Below are 13,573 nucleotides of genomic sequence, written 5' to 3'. Positions count from 1 at the left end.
CATAGCCTGAACCAACTCCAGGGTAAGGCTTAAAGCAGCCTAATGTTAGTGTAATTAACTACGTGGTATCTTTTTAGTCAAGCATTATATGAATGTCATGTCATAAAAATATTATAATTATAATGCTTACATTTCAATGGTTATTCAAACAGGAGCTACAGAAAACAAGCAAAGAACATTTACATTATCAAAGAACATCATCAATAATGTTTAGCCAGAGGTGAAATCTCTGACTATCTTCAATACACAATACTATCATCTACTGGCACAACCCTATACTGTATACAACCATAATGATTTATTTAATAAGCAGCCTAGCATTGCAGGGGAGATAGGTCTAGATAATGACAAATGTGTGGGCAAGAGCAATGAAATATGTTGGCCAAAAATTAGATGCAGTGAATGGGTGCCATCAGAATGGGAGTCCAAAAACCTAATAAAAACATTAGCTGGTGTTAATTGATGGACTGGAGTTTTTATCAACAGTTTTGACTCTCATTCTGAAGGCACCCATTCACTGCAGAGGATCAATTGGTGAGCAACTGATGTAATGCAAAAAAAGTTTTTAAAAATCTGTACCAATCAAGAAACAAAGTCGTCTGCATCTTAGATTGCCTGAGGGTGAGTCATTTTTTGGGGGATTAACCATTCCTTTAACCTGAGTAATATGTATGGGAGTACAAATAGTGAAAACTAGTCCCGGCCTCCCATATACTTGGAGCTAAATGGTCCACTAAAGTTCTATGACTGAACTTCTGGTAAATGTGAAATAGAGCTCCAATATTTAAACTGTGATTAATCTAGACATGGCACATGGTGCTCTCTCTCTCACTTGCTCACTCGCTCAGTTTAAGTAGAGCTGAATCTGTGGAACTTTCCCTCAGGTGTAACTGAACGGACCATCTGCTGTTGTTGACCAGAACCCTTTCCAAACAACCATAGCGGGAGAAAGCATATGACTCACTTATTCTGTTTGCTATCTTCAATTGTTTTAAGAGAAACTGAATTTTAACACTGCTGCTGTCAGAAAAGTGTGTTATTAAGAGAATATCAAATTAGCCATCCTGTTACATGTTACTCAGTACAGCTTATATTATTGAATTTAGCTAGCAACACATCATTTATTAACTATATAACTCATTTCATTTATTTATTAATTGGTCTGTATGTTGCTGAATGTATTGAATCAATAATGCCTCGTCCGTTTTGGCCAAAAGCAAGATCGCTCTGAACTGTTTTTGAGTCTGTAAGCAATAGTTTCATTTGTATTTAATGTTTTTCTTAGCTTCTACCCTCTCTCTCTGTTTCTTTGCAGTGAAGTTCGAAACCTGTCAGCAGAAAGAGGAGGTTTCTTTTGAGAGCAGTGACCCAAAGATCAGTGTTGGGCCGGATGGCTCTCTTTACGCAGAGCAAGATGTGACGAATCTTACCGAACCGATCCAGTTCATGGTGACGGCCAGAGACAGCGTGGGCGAGTATATCTGGGAGACCACTGTTAAACTGGCCCTCGCCGGACACCCGCCATCACCTCATATTAACCAGGCAAGGACAAATGATGTGAACTTTGTCCAATATTTATTCCTGAATATCTGATTGTGTCAGTTTTATGTTTTATGCATTTATTTTTTAGCCTGCACTATATAAGAGATTTGTGTCAAACTCAGTTTTTATAAACAAAATATATATTTAACATTTTTTAAACAAACACACATATATACACGTGTGCACACACACTACTTTTGTAAAGTTTTCAATGCTTTTATTCAGCAAGGATGCATTAAATTAGATATCTGAAGGATCGTGTGACACTGAAGACTAGTGCTTATTTTTTTGTTGTTGTTTTTGTATTGAGGTATGACTGTTCTTCAGTTGTGTTGTAAAAGCCATGATTGAATCTAGCAGCTCAATATTGAAGTGCATGGAATAATGTACATTGATTGAGTTCATGATTTTAAGGGGGTCTGGGCTGGGGTGGGGGGTGGTGTAATTATTTGCCTATATAGCACTGGTAAGAATGAGATTCAATAACACAGCAAGATGTTATTGCGTTTTAGCAATCATCAGAATTTCAATACTAGTTACAGCTTTTAAATTGATTACATTTGGTGTTTCCTTCTTGTGCATGTATGCACAGAAGGCACTGTCACGTGTGGAGTGCTTTAAGAGTGTTCGCACAAGCCCTTGGCAACATACTAAAAGTCATGATCTAATTATGGAAGTGAATGCTCAAATGTAATTTTTATACAAAAGATGAAAGGAGTAATATTTCATCCTAGTTGTGCCCCCACCCCTTCACACACACACACCCACACACACACACAAACACTTCTGCCACAGTGTGTCCTGCTTGGCAAGTATCATTAAACTTTTAATACATGTGGCTGTCATGCTCATGTCCTGTGTTCTGGTGTGAAGCAGATGAGGTGTACAGGCTTTATATAGATGTCTTTCCCACTGGCATCGGACTGTTTCTGCATCCAAAGTGACCTAGAAATGCCAAGCAGAGAGGCAGGAATGCAGGTCCTCTAGGGATCTAGGAGTCTGGTCTGGCGAGCCCTATCCCCGTGTCCCAACCCCGCACATGTCCTCTCCTTCTGCACGACCGTTTAGAGATATGTCTCCTTGCCGGTTACGGCAGGTTACTGAAGGACAAAGGAAACATGTGTGCGCACACACACGAAGCAAGAAGATACATGGGTGTTCTGGGAGATGTGACTCTTTGCAACTCTTTGACCTAGTTGAGTGTATACATAATTAATGAAAAAAAAATTATCTAAATAAAAATGAAGTAGTTTAGCTCTCAGAGTATTTCAGCATTAAGACATGTTTTCATCTGTTTACGTGCCAGATTTTCATCTGTCTTGTCTCTAATTTCTGACAGATGTGATTTTCATGAACTATTTCTCCTCAAGTGACTCACTGAAGTTCCAAACAGCAGGTCATAGGAACTATCTGACAAATTAAGGGGACATATTATGATTCTTATCAGTTTGGCTAATGAATATTAATTAGGTAGTATAAGGTTTTGGTCCAGGACTCTTTAACTGAATTGCTAAAAGGCATATAAGCGTTAGACATATAAGAATCACAGCTTGTGTCCAGTCTACGACAGTTTACTTAAAGAATTTCAACATTTGATTGTTTTTATATGATTTTTTTTTAATTATTAATCAAATTATTAATTTAGTTAATTATGTCCAATAATAATCATAATAATACCATAGTATTAACATCATAGTACCCTTTTGGTAAGGGGTGACATGCATGTTACATCAAATTACTTGTGCTCACAGAAAGTTTTACCTAGATTCATTTTTTACTTTTCTATAATTTTATTGAATCTGTTTTTGTCCTCTTGACTCAAAAGACAATATATTTAGAGGTCAAGCTTAGGGAAATTAGCATAGAGATTAGCCTTTTAAGATTAGCATCATCTTAAAAGAAAACACTTGCAGACACACACACACACACACATACACAGATACACCACCGTGACTGGTTTGCCATAAAACTAATTAAAAACAAGGTATCTCAATTTCAGAGGAAGGAAGTTTTTTTTTACTTTGAACTAGCAAAGAGAAGAGATACTTTAAAAACATTGATATGGAAGCAAGGTATTATCAAATGTGTATCAACAAAGACATCCCTCAGTCTTTGTGCCTCTGCTGAGCGGAAATGTCAGTAGGTCACATGTAGTTCATTATAAACTTGCATGACATTTGCCTGGATGGTGTGTCTTTTATTGGTTTGATCCATATGCAACTTTCATTCTAGTATATTCCATTGTATCTCCTTCTGGGCTGACAAGTTCCAGGCAGTGTAGTTTCTTTATCCCCCAACATGTTTTATTGAGCAAAGTTTCTATGCTTTTGGATAGATTAGGTCTAAAAATATCCAGGACTGTTTTTTGGCTGACATTTAGCTCAATATGAGCCTCATTTGCCCCTAAGCATGAGTTTGGAATTCATGTGTGCTGGGAATTATGTTCAGCAACCGTTAGTTCTGTTTTCCTATAAAGTCATATGAACAAAGAGTCAGAAATTAAACTGATTTTAAGTCTTACAAGCTTTAAGTACAACATAACGCAGTATGCGGCATAAAAAAATAATAATAATAATGCAGCACGTGTAAGATGTTACACTTGCTGCACCATATGAGCCATTAGTTGTTTGTTCAGTAATCAAATTAAAATTACAATTGCAGTTCACACCACAATTTTTGTTTTTGATTAACTGTACCAAGTAACTGACTCAATTGTTCAGGAATTGGAGTTTACTGATTGTGTTATATTTTTATGATTCAGTGGTTCGGGGGACATCCCAGTCGGACCACACTGTTCACACTCTCTTTTTGAATTGATACTGGCTCAGAAGTGTTCTGTGTTGACGTTCCATCATGATGTATTTGTTTGTTTAAATATAATATAACCTAGCCATGAGACAAATTTGTTTAGGAATTTTACTATTGCTGGTGACTTAAAAAAAAAAAAAGGAAAAGGTTTTGAGCCAGACTCCGGCTTACTTTTCTATAGTCTGCACAGGATTAATTGTGAGGTGGAGCTTTGGTATCGAAGTCCCGCCCAAACTTCCACAGGCCCAATCACAAGCTCATAATCATGACACCACACCCCATTTTTAAAGCATCAAAAATCTAATTTAAGCAAACTTATTAGAAAAATAATCACTTGCACTTACATCAGTGTGATAAGAAGTACCTAAAATGATTTAAACCATCTTTGGCAAAAATCTATTTGAAGTGTAATTTGATTATTTAGTTTAGCTCGCATCTCATTTCTTTTACATGGAGAGGGCAGGATTTATGACCTATACTGCAGCCAGCCACCAGATGGCAAATAAAAGGATGTGTGCACAAACTTGGTTTCATCCTGTAGATTCAGTAGTGGTATGTTTGTCATAAATAAAATCCTAATGCCACCTGGCTTAAGTCACCTTACACGATAAGTGGAGCATTTTTGCAGTACTTATTATAAACTCTTTCTTCTTGCTTTTTAATAATGCAACTTCTGTAAAAATCCAAGTACATTTACCTTTTCTCCCGACGGTGAGGTCTGGTGCAATGACTAATTATGAAAGTAGCAAATGAGTGCTGCCTAGTAGGGAATTTACACATACTGGCATGCAATGGGACACTCCAGACATGGTTGCAAGCAGTGCAATGCGGCCCTTTAGAACAATAACCTCCAGATGTCTGTTGCAGAGCTGCAGGCTGACTGATGCCCAAACGGGTTTCTTCTCAGCGGGGAGGGATGGAGAGCCAGCTGGCAGGGCTGGTTCGTCTGGAGCTACGGGAGCTCAGGGCAATCCAGGCAGCCATTTCACACACGCTGACTCCTGAATGTGCCCACACACACACACATATGCATGCACGTATATGTAGCAGCACATTCCTTACATCTGCCATGCGCCGTCCCACAACACAATGTGCTTGTTCCAGTTTATTCTTTCCTCAATATCTGTAGTAATGGTTGCAGTGCTTGTTGCCCTACCAGAGGAATAAACCTTTTCATTAGGCATGCTGTTGTAAGTCTGTGCCTTTCATTGGCGTTGCCAGCCTGGATCTTCCTGTTGGCTACACATTCGGAGGAATGCTTCTGCTACGCCAATGAGAGCTGATTGATAAATCAAGGTCTTTATCACAGCTCCCAATGTCCTGTTTGTCAGCAGGCAAAAAACAATATAGATGGAGTAAGAGACAGATTGATTAGATGAATACCTTGCACTAATAAACAGATTTGTGAGTGAAGAGATAAAGCTTTGCTGTGTTCAAAAACACTGGGTTGGTCACCCTGTATCTGAAAGCATCCTCCTGAAGTTGACGTTGCTGACTGGACACACTCTTAAATATACAAGTGGTGCCAAAAGAACCATTTTGGGTTCCCCAAAGAGCCTTTCAGTGAACAGTTATTAAAATAAATAGATAAACTATTTTCTTACTGTAAATAACATTTTAATAATCTAAAGAAGCTTTTGTTCAATTGAAAGGTTCTATGATTGTTAAAGGTTCTTAAATAGAGGGATGTTGAATACTTGATTCTGATCCGTCATTGAATGTTCTAAAATATGCAGCTATTTTTCAGTAAACGCATAGCTACATATAGTCCCAGGTCTGTCTATGTTTTCTATAATATTTACAGTTTATTGAACCTGTTATCTCATTTAGAAGTTTCATTTGGTCTCGATGAGATATGTAGTTGAGTATCATCAGCATATCAGAGGAAACTAATCCCACATTTTCTCATAATATTACCAAGGGGCAACATGTATATTGAAAATTGCAGAGGACCTAGGACAGATCCTTGTGAAACTCCATATTTTAGTGGTGATATATGACATGTCTTCCCATTTAAATAAACAAAGTTGTAGCGATCGGACAAGTAGGATCTAAACCATCTTACATATGAGCATATTACTATTTATTTGTACTTACAAAGGATATATTAATGCTTAATTCTGCATGGCCATATTCTAGATTTTTGTAATCCTGTGCCATACTGAAACTAATTTACTAAGCATTAATTAGCAGCAAATTAGGAGTTTATCAAGGCAAAACACATAGTTAATGGTTAGTTAATAGTGAGAATTGGTCCTCAAACTGAAGTGTGATCAAAATCAATATGAGTGTTTAAAAGACAAAATACATAAGAGTGTTTAAAGGATCTCTTTCACATTGTGCCCACATTACCACCTGAGGTGGGCATTATTTTTCAATAATTCAATAGCCCGTTATCAATTATTAGTTACTTCATGGAACCATCAATGCCTATTTTTAAGATAGCATAACCACATGCCGAGTTGGCTGTTTAGACACAGGAACTTCAAATCCCTTCTTATTATTTTTCATTTCTCTGGGAGGATTGTTTAGCCTTCACTGCTCAACTTGATTTTAACTCTGTCTCTTTTCCATTCTCCAACCTCTTCTTTCTCTATTTCACCCTCTTATGCACAGTAATTCTACCTGCCGCCCCCCGAAAGGTCTCGTTGCAGCCTCTCTCTGTTGCTGCAGCAGGTACCTGTGAGCTTCATGGATGAGCAGAGCTGAGGCGGAAGTGATTTTATCAGTGCCTCACAGCTGCCCTCCTTGCTCATTCAGAGCTCCCTCCCTCCGCTGCAATCCCTCCATTTTCCAAGTCCCTGCAGCCAGAGCCATCAAGCTGTGAAAAATTAAAACAAAAGAGGAAAAAAATACAATATGTTTGCTCAGATTTGCCTCACATCTGTTCGAGCTCTTCTGCTGACAAACCATGTTTGTGAGACATTGATAGGCTGACCTGCCTACGCATGCTTGAGTTGGCAACTCCCGCCGAGGGATGCCAGACAGGCCGAGAGAGAGAGAGAGAGAGAAAAAGAAGACAGGGATTTGGCGAAAGCATCTCAACTAGAAAATGCAGTGCCACAGACATTGAGGTGTCAGGGGAAGAAACGGCAACACGGGATTACATGAAAAGCTGACAATTCAGAGATGAGCGCTAAAGACACTAAATGAACCACAGGACAGTCCCCTTCCCTACAAACGCACACACACAGTCAACCGCAGTGAAAAACGGTGGCTGTTTGATTGGTTGCATCAGTTCTTTTCCTTGGCCTTTGGATGAATAAAGTGAGGGTCAGCGGCAGCTCTAGTTTTTCTTGTCTAAATTATTGATGGGGTATTTCATCAATCTTTTTCATTGGGCACCCATGAGGAAATGTCATGGTATGCGTCACTGTGGTATTGCTGTGTTATAGGGGCTAGTTTACAGAGGCCTTGACGTGATTTGTCATTTTGATTGGTTGTTTTAGCAGAAACCCCACAGCTATGTTTACGATCCTAGCTCATGGCTCAGGTGTGATCCTACCTCATGGCTCACCATTACTTCACAAATAATGAGTGATTAGTGGTAATTGGACAGGTATATAATCCTAATTAATGCATGTGTGTGTATGTATATAAACCGTACAGACCAAAAGTTTGGACACACCTTCTGATTCAAAGAGTTTTCTTTATTTTCATGACTATAAAAATTTTAGATTCACACTGAAGGCATCAAAACTATGAATTAACACATGTGGAATTATGTATGGAATTATTTACAAAACAAAAAAGTGTGAAACAACTGAAAATGTGTCATAATCTAGGTTCTTCAAATTAGCCACCTTTTGCTTTGATTACTGCTTTGCACACTCTTGGCATTCTCTTGATGAGCTTCAAGAGGTAGTCACCTGAAATGGTCTTCAACAGTCTTGAAGGAGTTCCCGAGAGATGCTTAGCACTTGTTGGCCCTTTTGCCTTCTGTCTGCGGTCCAGCCCACCCCTAAACCATCTTGATTGGGTTCAGGTCCGGTGACTGTGGAGGCCAGCTCATCTGGCACAGCACCCCATCACTCTCCTTCTTGGTCAAATACCCCTTGATGCCTTCAGTGTGACTCTACAATTTTCATAGTCATGAAAGTAAAGAAAACTCTTTGAATGAGAAGGTGTGTCCAAACTTTTGGTCTGTACTGTATATACACACCTCTGTATAATGACATGGGTATGACACAGGTATTACAAGGAGAGGGTGACTTATGGGGACATAACCCATGTCCCCATTTTTCAAAACGCTTATAAACCATAAAGATTTTTTTTTTTTTTTTTTTTTTTTTTGAGAAAGTAAAAATGCACAAAGTTTCCTGTGAGGGTTAGGGTTAGGTGTAGGGTTGGTGAAGGGCGATAGAATATACAGTTTGTACAGTATAAAAGCCATTACGCCTATGGGATGTCCCCACTTTTCACAAAAACAAACGTGTGTGTGTGTGTGCTTGTATATAGTATATCATGATCTTATCCAAATCAAATTTACTTCTTTATAGTTTATTTTTATAAACTGTTTTTGTGTATGAATATCAAGATCTGCTTCATATGGAGTGTACGTATCTGTTTTCCACAGTTTGCTGGGGATGGTGTTTACGGCGGATCCTCCCACAACCACTATCAAAATCCCAGGCTCATTACATTTCCACGACAACACCAACTTGGCTCGTCCAATGGGCTGCGGCGACAGAAGCGAGACTGGGTCATTCCACCAATCAATGTGCCTGAAAACTCCAGAGGACCCTTCCCTCAAGTTCTCGTCAGGGTCAGTACAGTTTCTGTTCAGAGCTTACTTGTTATAAAGAGCCTGGAAGATATGCTGAGTTTATTTCTATTAAACACACGAGACCTTAATATCTTCTGCCTTCTTTGACATCTCCATCACTTTTACTTGATGATCATATGGTATAGTTTGACGCATACTACTTGGTTATTAGTAAAACAAATATAACATTCAGTCATAAATGTATGAATAAACTCAAGAGCTTGGCAAGCTGTGTCTTTCGAAACTGACAGTTCCACAACTAAAGTTACGCTGTGTCCCTTTGAGAACAAGCCTCTCTCAAGTCTCCTCATGGAAGCTTTTACTCAGGCCTCGCACTTCGGAAAGACAGAGCTTTCCTTGCCACGTCTCTTGAACCGCAGAGAAACCTAAGAGGTTAAAAGCAGTATCACAGGTGAACATTTTCAAGAGCCTTCTTTCAGACAGCTCTTCTGCGTCTGCTACCGAGAGCCCTTCTAAGGTAAGAAGAGGACTTGTGCTCCCTTTCTGAGTCAAGGGTTGATGAGGAGGGGGCTCAGAGGTAGATTGGCACAGGGTATCAACATCTCTCATCCATCTAATACTTCTACAAAGCCTCTCCTTAAGTTTCCAGCATGAGATGAGAAATGATGTTAAGGCGGGATCTTTTGTTTCATATCTACTGGGTTCACTGCTAGGTTAGATCTGGCTCAGATGTAAGGCATAATGTACAGTTGGGGTCCTGATGGACCCTGCATTTGATGTCAACCAAGGATGTCTTTTAAATTCCAATTCAGTTTTAAATTAAATGAAAATTTAAAGGTGCTGTATGTAGGATTGACACTGAGTGGTTAAACAAGGTATTACAGTCCAAATTCTAAATATTGGAGACGTTTTTTTTCACCCGGCACCCCCTCCTCGGACTTGAGCAAACACAGGTTGCCAGATTGATGACACCAACAACAACGAGCACACTTGATGATGAATGAAATGAAATACGCTGTGTTGTTCACTAACTGGCAACCCGGGATGCTGAAATACAATAGTGTTAACTGGCAGTGGGTGGGTTTCTCGAACCAAAACAGAGACCAGCATTCTAGTCCGGGAACACACATAACTGAGAGAATAACTGACTGTAGCATTGTTTTTCAGATAAACAAGTGTGTTAACTTAGCATGTTTCTTAAATATCTGCAAACATATTATGGTTTTTGTATGCATTAGTAGAGTCAAAAACTTACATACAGCACCTTTAAAGAAATAAATAGCTGGTTTTTTTTTGTTTGTTTGTTTTTTTAAGAAAAATAAACTGAATTTAAAACTGAAAAAAAAGTTTAATAAACCTTAAAGTTTGAAGGATCATTGGCCCCAAATGTTGAAGGTGATGTGTTCTCATATAGAGTTGTTATAGAAACCTGCACAGAAACACACCACCTCTGCAGTACTTTGAGAGGTGTTGTCCATACTTGAGCTCCTCTGGGGTTCTACAAGCTTAGGTTTGTGTTATCTGTCATTCAGACTCCAGTCTGGCCTTAGCATTCTGTGGACAGTCCTCAAAAACTCCCTCACAACCTTGTACCTTAGATTACATCCACATGGATTACAACAATCTCTTTCCACTGATGCTCACACAGACACATGGGCATCACTTTAAACCACCCATATGGAAAGATTAGAAAACCTTTGAAAAGCATGGAATCCATCTGAGGAATGTTCTGGTTACCTTTCTCACCTCTAGCCTTAAATGTTTGACTGTATAGTCTTTATAGTTTATAGACTTTATAGGCTATTTTCAGGCAATAAAAGATTAACTCCTGTAGCCAATACTAGGCAAAATTCACACTTTGCCAAAAGAGATTGTTCTGTACTAAAATAATTATAACAAATATGGCTACTTTCCAGCTCTCTGGATTTCACTTTACATAGAGAATTCAGAATTTTGAGGCTTAAATTTCAAGTCAGAAAAACCTATCCTTTATGCATTTCTGAACAGCTTCCATAATATATCGGTATAAGTCTTGTTGTACCAAGGACATGATGTAGCTCATAAAACCTTGAATTACATCCATACATTTGCATGTTGTTTGGAAATTTTGAAACTAAACCCTTGAAATTCACATCTGAGCACATTTCACCTAATAAAAGTGTAGCCTAACCCATTTTTAGCTACGAAAATTTATCACAGAATTAATCAAGACACTTTTGGATCTCATAGGTGTAATTATATAACCTGCAAATAATGTTCTTAAGACTAACCGCACATTTTACTATTTAGTTGATTTTTTAATTATATGAATTTTCAGCATAATAAATTGTATTTTGATAATACTATCAACCACAAGTGTCTTAACGGATGTTGTCACTTTCTCTGCCCATTGTCATGAGAGGCATATTTATTCTTTTTTACATTTTCTACATCCCCAATTACCTATGAAATTCAAATTCCTATAAACAACAGATCTCCCAACACACACACACACACACACACACACACACAATGAAAGTGGTGAATTCTTAATTTACTGACTAGCTCGAATACATTTCCATTCTCCCATATTGGTCCATTAGCTCCGAGGGGAGATAGGGAAGCTCAGTGCACCTGGCCAGATCCAGTATTCACATTCTCAGTGTCCTATTATTTATAGCTGGGGCTTTGTCGTCGCATGGATGATTTACAGAATGAACTGCAAAAGGGTATGTGCACTAATGCAACTAATGGCTGTTTCCGCCTGACAATGGTACTTGATGATACCTGGATCTGAGCTCTGAGAAAAGAAATAGAAAGGGATGTTTGCAACATCATGCTAGCCTTCTTGTTTTTCACCATATAAATAAAGTAAACTTGTTTTTGAGAGAAAGATAGAGAAGCGGGAACAGGTCATGTTTCAAAGAGCACAGACTAATAGATTATAGGAATATTTAAACCAGAAATTAAAATTCTGTCATCATTTATTCAGCCTTGTGTAACCTTTCTTTTACAGAGCACTAAAGGATCACTGTTTTTCATGGTGTTCTCCATGCAATTACAATGAACAGGAACTGAACCTTTCAAGACTGCAAAAGCACCATAAACCATCAAAAAAGTCATCCATGCGACTAAATCACTTTTATTGAAGAAGTAACAGTGTTTAAATTTGTGAACAAATCATTCAAGTTAGAATTTTTCTATTGAATTGATTGATTTGGTTCCCAAAACCAATCTGAAAGATTCATTTGAAAAGTGAACAGATCCAGTTTGTAAGTTCTTCGATTTGGTTTGCAGTGGTTAACTTCACTTAATTTGAAGATTGTTAGTGACTAATTTTCACACCACTAAAACCACTTATAAGATATGTTCATGGCGCTTTTGTATAATTTTTTAAACCTGAAAGCTCCTGTCTCAATTCATTGTAACTGACTGTGCATCTAGCATGTTTTTACAAATATTACTTATGTGTCATACCGGTTTAGAACAGCGTGAGAGTGAATATCGGATGAAAGAATTTTTGGAGGAAACAGTTCCTTTAAGGACAGACAGAGAGAACAAACACTTGGCCAAAATGTTTATGCTGTTTTGTCATATATGCAATCTAAACAGGTTTGAAGCAAACTCCTTGGGCATACCAATGAAAGACAGAAGTTTAGTTATTCTGTTTTGACTGTCGAGATATCTGAAGGCGATCACCCACACAATGAAGACATCAAGCTCTAATCTAAGCTGCTTGCTATGTGATTACATGTCTCTACCTCAAGCAGAAAATCCAGTGTGGTAGAAGCATAATTAGATCTCATGGATTGCTCCTTGACTAAAACTGGCAGTCATACATAGCCTATAGCATTACAGCTAGTGTAAGTGTCCTGCTGGGGCTCTTCTATTACCGCCTAACTTAATCAGAGGCAGTAAAAGCATGGGTCAGAGGGTAACATATTCACTTGAGTGGAGAGTTTGAATGATCGTTATTTCTCACGCTGGCCTTGAATAACTCTGCCGTTAAATAAGCAAGATGTATAGTAGCCTACTTGTAATGTGAAACTTAGCTTAAGTGTTAGAAAGTTCACTCACTGAGTACCAAGCTTCCTTGAGTGTGGGCCCACACGATTTCGGCTTCAAGAACCTGTGCTAAATGGTTTAATGCAGTGGCCTGCTTGCATGAGTGAGCATTTGTGTGTGGGTGTAAGTCATTTTAACTTTGAGTCTTTTTTATAATATTATAATGAGAATGTTGTGGACTGATCGTTTCTATTACACTAGGAAGGTATTGTGTGGTAATTTAGCCTGTGAGAAAGTTGCCCTGCTGAATTTTTGTTACTGACCTCCCTCATGTTTCTGCTGCCTACACAATCCTCATATGTGTATGCAATATGTTTATACATGTTAGAAGTTTTTAACACAGCCTGCTCTTTACACGTGTGGACATTTGTGTCTTTGACAGAAGCATATTTATCACTGGCACCTGTTTGTTTGATGGGCTATATATTCAGGGCTTGACAATAACACCCACCA

At 38.4% G+C, this 13,573-nt stretch overlaps 1 protein-coding gene across 1 annotated transcript in view; it reads left to right on the top strand.

Annotated features, from left to right (window-relative positions):
- The first annotated feature begins 1,320 nt into the window (after positions 1-1,320).
- Positions 1,321-13,573, top strand: part of LOC128022391 (cadherin-4-like) — a 67,462-nt gene continuing 55,209 nt past the window's right edge. Inside the window, exons 1-2 of the mRNA XM_052609893.1 lie at positions 1,321-1,542; positions 8,927-9,115. Coding sequence (XP_052465853.1) covers positions 1,447-1,542; positions 8,927-9,115 — 285 coding nt within the window. The 5' untranslated portion in view covers positions 1,321-1,446. The remainder of the gene's footprint in view (positions 1,543-8,926; positions 9,116-13,573) is intronic.

Source organism: Carassius gibelio, chromosome A11 (assembly GCF_023724105.1).
Source record: "Carassius gibelio isolate Cgi1373 ecotype wild population from Czech Republic chromosome A11, carGib1.2-hapl.c, whole genome shotgun sequence".
NCBI lineage: Eukaryota > Metazoa > Chordata > Actinopteri > Cypriniformes > Cyprinidae > Carassius > Carassius gibelio.
This window is presented reverse-complemented; position numbering and strand designations above follow the sequence as displayed.